General features: G+C 43.3%; 1 protein-coding gene across 1 annotated transcript; it reads right to left on the reverse strand.

The window, feature by feature from the left end:
- Window positions 1–2,716: 2,716 nt before the first annotated feature.
- LOC131234544 (uncharacterized) lies at window positions 2,717–3,738 on the reverse strand. The gene is made up of 2 exons (XM_058231482.1): window positions 3,454–3,738; window positions 2,717–3,334 (listed from the first exon to the last, which is right to left on the reverse strand). The coding sequence occupies exons 1-2, from the start codon at window positions 3,736–3,738 to the stop codon at window positions 2,717–2,719; spliced, it is 903 nt and encodes a 300-aa protein (XP_058087465.1).
- Window positions 3,739–8,433: the final 4,695 nt, after the last annotated feature.

The raw sequence follows: 8,433 nt of genomic DNA on the forward strand, positions 1-8,433 counted from the left end.
GGGCACCACCGACGGAGGAAAAGGACCGTTCGGCCCAACTGTCTGACTTCCATGTTTAGCAGCTCCACAGGGATGGGATCTTCCACCAAGCTGAGAAGGGGGCCTAGCCCCATCCAATTGTCCTTCCAAATGTTACATCTGCCCTCCCCTAGCATCTTTTGAGCCATTGGAACCATTTGATTGGCCTGGGCATGGATCCTTTTCCATAAAGGGGAAGCGAACTTGGGAGGAGAATTAGTCCCCATCGGTCCACTGATTTGCTCATACTTGGCCGTCATAAATGAAGACTAAAGGTATTTGTGGTTTGAGAATCGAATGGCCCATGCCATCTTCATACGAAAGGCCCTAAATACTTCTTCCAATCTCCTGAAGCCTAAACCACCCTCGTCCATCGGAACCGCAATCCTCTTCTAACTTATCTAATGCCTTTTCCTCTTGCCTTGCGACCAACCCCAAAAGAAATTCGCGAACATCGCTTCCAAAGCTCTCAGCACCTGAACGGGGACATGGGTAGCAGCCAGAGAATGTATAGGAATACTAGATAGCATGTGCTTTATTAGTGCCGCTCTTCCCACCTGAGAAAGAATCCTAGCCTGCCACCCCCTAATCCTGCCTTCGATTCTCTCCATCAGTGAATGGAAAGCACTAGATTTTTTTCTACCAATCACAATAGGAACCCCTAAATACATAAAAGGAGAAGAGGCCTTTGAGATACCAATGGTGTTTTCAATTGCTTTGTTTATAAACTATTACAATAACCCCAAATCCATGTGCTTGTGATCATGCAGATGCTGGATGATTAAAAAAAAATCATATCATACATTATATTAAAAAAAACCAATAACATGGAAGGGCATTTAAAAAAAATAAATATTTAAAGAAGCTTTTCATTGCATCCAAAACAGAGCATTATAGCATTTACAGTAATTCAGGTTCCCGTAAAGAGAAAAAGGACCGAACGGAAGCCTATCATAAGAGGCTGAACACAGGAAAATAAAAATTACAGGAAAAATCGAGGGCTGACGCTGAATACCCGCAGAAACAGAGGAAGATTCTTAGCAGTGCTTCCTTTCCCTTAACCTGAAGCCTTAACATTCCTTAGCGAACATAATCCTGCTTTATCCAATAGGAGGACACCCTTAATAAGATGAGGGAGAACCAAGACTTTGGAGAAAATTCTGTCGGTCTGATTTCTGCTGCCTTCTTTGGCTAATCCGTCTGCCACCCTGTTTGTTTCCCTTGGAATAAGGGATAGCCGAAAAGAGCCTCTCAAACTAATCCTCTTAATTCTGGATATCCAATACTTCCATTTCCAGGCACAGGTGGACTTCTCCAACAGGCTGTCCACAACCCACTTAGAGTCGGATTCGATGTGAATGTTTCCCATCCCACGATCTAAACAGAATCGCATACCATCATAGACTGCTCAGATTTTGGCTCCATTGTTGGTCGAAGATCCGTACCCGCTGACAAATGCAAAAATCATATTACCGTTGTGGTCCCTACATATGCCACCCCCGCCAGCTGGACCTGGATTAGAGAGTGCTGAACCATCAATGTTTAACTTGCTCCAACCTTGATTCGGCTTGATTCATTTCACAATGAGGAAGTCTTATGGATGGGGAACCTGACGGCAATGACGGATAAGAGACGATTGGGAGGATGTCTCCCACCAGAGGAGAGGGCACTGAACGTGAGGAAAACAGACATTCAGCCACCATATGGTTTTAGCGAACACTCCTTGGATGGAAAAGCCTTGGCCTTCGAATCTCGCTCTATTCCTGGTCTTCCAAATCTCCTACAACAGGAAAGCGGGAGCTAAACGGAGAGCAATGGGGGTATGCCTGAGAGGGAGGTCCCATTGCCACCACCATATTAACCGGCCCCGAACTGAGAGGTGGGATGTCAAGGACACACTGAAATAAGCTGCCAGATTCTTCTACATCGCCTTGATAAGAAGAGATGGCCTAACGTTTCCTTGTTAGGAGAAGGTACCCAATTGTCCTCGCAACACTCGCACTTCGAGGTGATGTAGATCCCCTTCTTTTGGATGGCTATGTCAATAGGCACAACTTCCTTTAGCAGCCTCCACAAGAACGTTGAAATTTTTGGGGGAATGATTGGGTGCCACATCTTCTTCGCCCGGGGAATGTTTTGGGCTGCCTCTTGCCCCACTTCCCAAGCTGATTTAACGGAGAATCTACCTGCAGGGTCAATCGACCAAAAAGGGGAGTCTTCAGTATCCGAGGTGCAGATACCTCTTAAGATAATTTGGTCCTTTAGCTAACCTGGAAGGGCGATAGGGGCCTGCGCCTTAGGTCCATCCTCCCCTATGAAATCTGAAACTTTCAACTCCACCAAATCTTGTGGGATTTGAAGGGACGCGCGGGTAGATAGAGGTCCAGTCCAAACCAATTGCATTGCCACATATTGCAGTCCCCATGGCCCACATCCCATTGGACGTTCTGTCCAGGATGGGGAAAAGTCCTACTAAAACTCTCTAAATCGGCAAGGCATTTGCACCAAGGGGATGGGATGTACCTGTTGCATCAGTCCGCATGTATTTGAAACGCATGAAGTTTGCCCAGATGCTGCCTTCTTTCCCGAATCTGATACCCCATGCCATTTTCATGTGAAGTGCCTTCATTAGGTCCTTCAGTTTTCTGATACCCAGCCCTCCCTCCTCCTTAGGCAAAGCGATGTCTTTCCATTTTTTCTAATGAAGTTTTTTCACCCCGTCGTGCCAACCCCAGAAGAAATCAGCAAAAATGCTTTCCAAATTTTCCAGGACCTTAATGGAGACGATCGTGGCTGGCAATTTATGGATTGGGATGCCGTTAAGAACGTAGGAAATTAAGGCCAATCTACCAGCCTGAGAGAGGATCCTGGCATTCCATCCTTGGATTTTGGCAGCCACCTTATTCACTAGAGGAGCAAACAGACTACATTTGATCCTCCTGTTCACTAGCGGGACCCCCAAGTAAGAGAAGTTTCTGGCCGATTTACTAATTCCAAGGGACTGTTTAATGCTTCTGATCCTAGCTGTAGTTAGTTTGCGAGAGCAGAAAAATGAGCTTTTCCTAAGATTTACTCTTTGGCCTGAGACATCCTGGTATTTGGAGATAAAAGACGTCATCGCTGTAATGGACTGCCTGGGCCCATTGAGGAACAGAACTGTATCGTCTACATATAGCAGATGAGAGGTATTCATACGTCCTTGTTTCAGCTTGAACACTTGACAGCGCCCATTTGATACCAGCCTAGACAACCCCTTGCTGAATGTTTCTGCTGCTAGGATGAAGAGAGAAGGAGAGAGTCTCCCTATCTCAAACCCCTGCTGGACTTGAAGGAGCCACAACTCTCCCCATTTATAAGAGCTGAGAACCAACTGTTGTTCTAGCACCCTTCCACCAAATCAACCCAGGTAGTGCCGAACCCGAACTTGAGAAATACCTGTTTGAGAAACTGCCAATCCACTCTATCATAAGCCTTCTCCATATGCAACTTCACCACTAGATTCCCCCCACGAACCTTCCGTCCGATGTCTCTAAACAGTTCTTGAGCTAACGCTATGTTTTCCACAATGGACCAACCCCTCACGAAGGCCCCCTGCTTTACAGAGATCAGCTTGGGGAGCAACACAGCCAGCCGGGTCGCTATCACGTTGGTGAATATCTTGTAGATCACATTGCAGAGGCTGATAAGTCCGTATTTAGCAAAGGAATTAACGCCCTGCATTTTTGGTATCAAACAGACTAACGTTGCGGTGAAAGATCTTGGAAGAATGCTCCCCTGGAAGAAATCGACTATGGAAGGGCATGTTTGTTTTGAGAAAAAACCATGGGAAAGAACAGATTGCTAGACATTTATTGGACGGTTTATTAGAAATGAAAAATATCCAATGGTCTTATTTCAAATAATGTGTGTCAATGAATCAGAGTTTCAGATTGTTCAACCAACCTGATTTTAATATGGTACCTTAAAGACAGTGCCTGCATGCATATCAAGCGTCATATGTGGCTGGAGTATCAAATAATTCCCTATTGTGGCAACAGTACTTGTATAATCGTGTCCTAATATCCACAACATCCATCTGGTCAGCCCCATCACAAACAGGCCATGCCCCGAAAATCTCCTCCATTACAATCAGATGGCCGAAACTCTCATCCATTACAACAGGCTATCTAGTGGATTTTCTTTTACCAGCTGGCCAATTGCAGACCACTAATCAGATGGGGGAGTAGTTTGCCAATCCCAATCCCAAATGAAAAACCCCAATTTGCTAATCCAGACTGTCCAAAATTAGATGTGTGATGCATGCATAGCCAAAATAAAAATCAAAATAAGCGATACAAAAGCAGAAAAAAATCCAGATAACTACAAAATAATCAAAATCCAAGCACAAATTATATCCATCCATGTCCTGAAAAATCCAAATCAGCTACAGAAAAATCAAAATCAACAAAAAAAAGAAGAAGAAGAAGAAAAAGAAAAGAGCATAATATATTATAACCATAAAAAAGAACATGACACAGTAATTCTTAAATGATAATTCCTGTCAATTGCATATTCCAGTCTATGACTATTATGAGTTATATATAGTGCATATGTTCTAGCATATTCACCTTCTCTCCAACTATAATATTCTTTTTTTAAGCAACAGGCCGAACACAAATACATGGCCCAAAATAATGATCAAACAACAAAAGGATTTTTTTTTTTTTAAAAAAAAAGAAAAAAAAAGAGAGAGAGAGAGAAAAGAATAAAGAAAAAAAGGGAGGTCAGGGCTATACACATCTCTATCCCACGGCCATTGTTCACGAGCTAGATTGACAAAGCCCTAAATCTAAAAAGCCCTAAATAAAATTAGCCCAAATCGAAAAAATTAGGGAATCGACACTGCAAATCCACAATTAGGGAATCGACATTACAAATCCACAAAGCCCTAAACCCAAAAAGACCTCTAATACATGACTTCTTCTCTTAGACAACACCTCTACACTAATCTACGATTATGGAATCGACACTACAAATCCCTAATTAGGGATTCGAAACTCAAATATTCCCAATACACAGGACAATGTTACTTGAAGGATAAAAAAAGCCAAAAAATGCCCAAATTGATATGAATAGATAAGGAGAGAGAGAGAGAGAGAGAGAGAGAGAGAGAGAGAGAGATACCTGATGTTGCAGCAGAATGCTCCTTGTTGTGTGGTAGATCGAGCGGAGAGGCAGATACCTGATGTTGTAATAGAGGGCCGAGGATATAGAAAGAGAGAGAGGAGTAGGGTTTTGAGAGAGAAAGAGAGGCAGGCAAAGAGAGGGAGGGAGAGGGCCGAATATGGAGAGGGTCGGAGACGGAGAAGGAGAGGTAGAGAGAGGGAGAGCGCGCGAGAGGGAGAGGGAGAGGGAGCGGTAGAGACAGGGAGGGAAAGGGAGATCGCGAGAGGGAGGGAGGGAGGGAGGGAGAGAGAGAGAGAGAGAGAGAGAGAGAGAGAGAGAGGAAGTGTCAGCACAATTTGAGAGGGTTAGGCTAGGGCTATATATATATATATATATATAAAGGGATTTGTTGACAACCGTTAAAATTGGCTGCCGGCACCGGGTAGCCCCATCGGTCGGTTAAGGGTAGTTTTGTTGTAGTGTAATCGAGATTTCAATGAAAAGAGGATGATAAATTGTTCTCTTGAAAACATATATGCAATGTGGGGAATATATCAATATCATCACAATCCAATTAATTACTAAAATTCTCGTAATTTCTTTAACTCGATTAATCTAATTTTTTATAAGTCCATAATGAGAATATATATATATATATATATATATAATATTCTTAAAAATTTTAGGGACACTTGCTTGGCGACAGGAACCTTTTGTATGATACTTACTCATCTAAAGGGTATCAAGCCTAGAAATGGGAACCTTTTACACACATCTGTGTCACACCCCAAACTCTGAAACTAGGCTCACAAAATTTCCAATCGCCAAATCCGGTGTCGACAGCCTCCGTAGTGCCCCATTCTTGGATCCTGATACTCATGTGCTGGATTCCAATCCTGGGATCTTAAAAGGAGGATTTTCAGTATGAATTTTTTTAATGGAGCATAACCAAGTCACAAAAACAACATCACCACATATCTACTATATCAAAAACATTAAGTACAATGCGTAAAGGAAAATATAGGGTGATAAAAAAAACTCCAAAATGATCAGATGCGCGCTCCTGCCTCAGCGCTGCTGCTATCCAACGACACTTGCACGCAATGGTCGTGTATAAGCTTACAAAAGCTTATAGGATTGTGTAAGTGTGTGTGCAAGGCAAGCGCCAAGTTTACAATATCAGAGTAATGCGAAAATACGCGGTAAGTCCATGAATTCTATTAGCTATACCAAAGCTATGTGATGCAAGACATGAATGCTATCGGTTATACCAAGACCATGCGATGCGAGGCCTATGTAGTCAAATGTCATATACGAAATGCAAAGCAAGCATGTCAGTCCTCATCAAATACACATCAGTACAGTTCCTCTCTGGATATCACCGGGGTCTAATACACATCGCACTGACTGCCTCCTCCCTAACTGCATAGTCAAGCAAGTGGAAGAGACCACACTATCCACCTGACCAGTAGTCTGCCAATACCTACCCGGCTCGTCGATAGCAGACTCATTTACAAGCTAGTCAAACTCAGCCTATCTTATAACCCCCTCACCCTGGCGGATAAGGCCACACCCCCTTCCAACTGACCATGACACAGTGGGAGAAACGCTTCCTAGTATTCGACACTCGGGTGCTTGGGTATCCACTCAGTTTAGACGTTGAAGCATCTCCGGGTACCAAAAAGGTTCTGAGATTTTTACCCAAGGACATCCTAAGTGCCCACAATGCTAGAGCCAGTATTTCTGGTATCCGATACGACCATCCACGATGTGCCTGTGGAGGCCACGACTCTGATGTCGCTAGGGCGTGCAGTAATCAAGTCACACATATGCGAGATGCATGAGTCATACCGTACAATCATGCAGCAATCCTGCGCGTACCATGCGATCATGTGGGGCACTCCATCTCATAAGGAGTCTTGTAAATGTTTCAGCCCAACGGCTTATGCTATGATCAAACATTCCTCATATCAAGCATACATATGATGCGTATGGGCATGAATCATGGAGCTATACTAAGCATGTTATAAAGTGATGAATTATCAACAAGTATAGGCCTATCAATGGGCACTAAGGAGAGTTACAATGTGGACATTTAACCAACATTGCACTTACAATGTGGACGTCAAACCATCATTGTTCCCTAGGCATGGCCCGCCATAAATATCATTACATAAACCATGGGGGAATCACACATTGCAATGGACCCTAAGGACATCCCGTTGGGCCTCGACCCATGGGCCTTAGATTCATCAAATGAACCACATCATATGGGCCTTATATAAATCAAGTGGGCCGCATCAATGGGCCTTATGTACATTGCAATGGGCCATATCCCATGGGCCTTTGAAAGACATTATAATGGGCCTCATAACATGGTCCTTACATTCACACCAAGGTGGGCCTCATACACATCAAGGTGGGCCTCAACAACAGGCCATAAATATGACAAGATGGGCCTAATCACTTGGGCCTTATATATATACCAAGGTGGGGTCCACTTGAACTATAGATCTGTCTTATTTTTAATCTCAAGCTTGTAAAATGAGCTTTCAAAATGGTTGGACAGTTTGCGTGCAACACAAGCATCATGGTGGGTGCCATAAAGGCCTACCATCATGTATACATTATATAATATAATATATAAATGATATATATAATATATACAATATAATATAATATATATATACACACATACATACACATACACACACACACACACACACACACACACACACACACACATATATATATATCACAGGTGCAGCCCAAATTTGGGGTGGGTCCCATATAGATGGACTGCATGGATGAAACATATACCACATGGAGGGGTCCCCCTGCCATCCAGCAACCAGCTAAAATGGCTAGACAGCATATATAAAACACACACATTTTGGTGGGGTCCACTAGTCGTCCAACAGTTGGATGGCATTGATAAAACACATACATCTAGGTGGGTTCCATTGTCTACAGTAATGGACGGTGTGAATAGAACACATACATCACTGTGGGCTCCACCGTCCGCTGGACAGTGGGAACAAAACACATATATCATTGTAGGTCCCACGTGGGGCCCACCATAATGTTTATAAGCCATCTAATCCGTTCATAAGGTCACGTGGACCTGAATGAAGAGTAAAAACAAATTTCATATTGATTTAAAACTTCTGTGAACCCAAAAATGGGTTTTAATGGCAGACGGTTCAACCCCACTATTTCCTATGATGTGGGCCACCTGAGCTTTAGATGTGGTTGATTTTTGGAGGGCAG

Source organism: Magnolia sinica, chromosome 19 (genome assembly GCF_029962835.1).
Source record: "Magnolia sinica isolate HGM2019 chromosome 19, MsV1, whole genome shotgun sequence".
Taxonomy (NCBI): domain Eukaryota; kingdom Viridiplantae; phylum Streptophyta; class Magnoliopsida; order Magnoliales; family Magnoliaceae; genus Magnolia; species Magnolia sinica.

Excerpts from the sequence above, each read along its gene's own strand:
- LOC131234544 (XM_058231482.1), bottom strand. The coding sequence starts at position 3,738 with ATGCAGGGCGTTAATTCCTTTGCTAAATACGGACTTATCAGCCTCTGC. Across the intron at positions 3,335-3,453 it reads ATTGGCAGTTTCTCAAACAG|GGGTTTGAGATAGGGAGACT; the intron begins GTATTTCTCAAG and ends CAAGTCCAGCAG.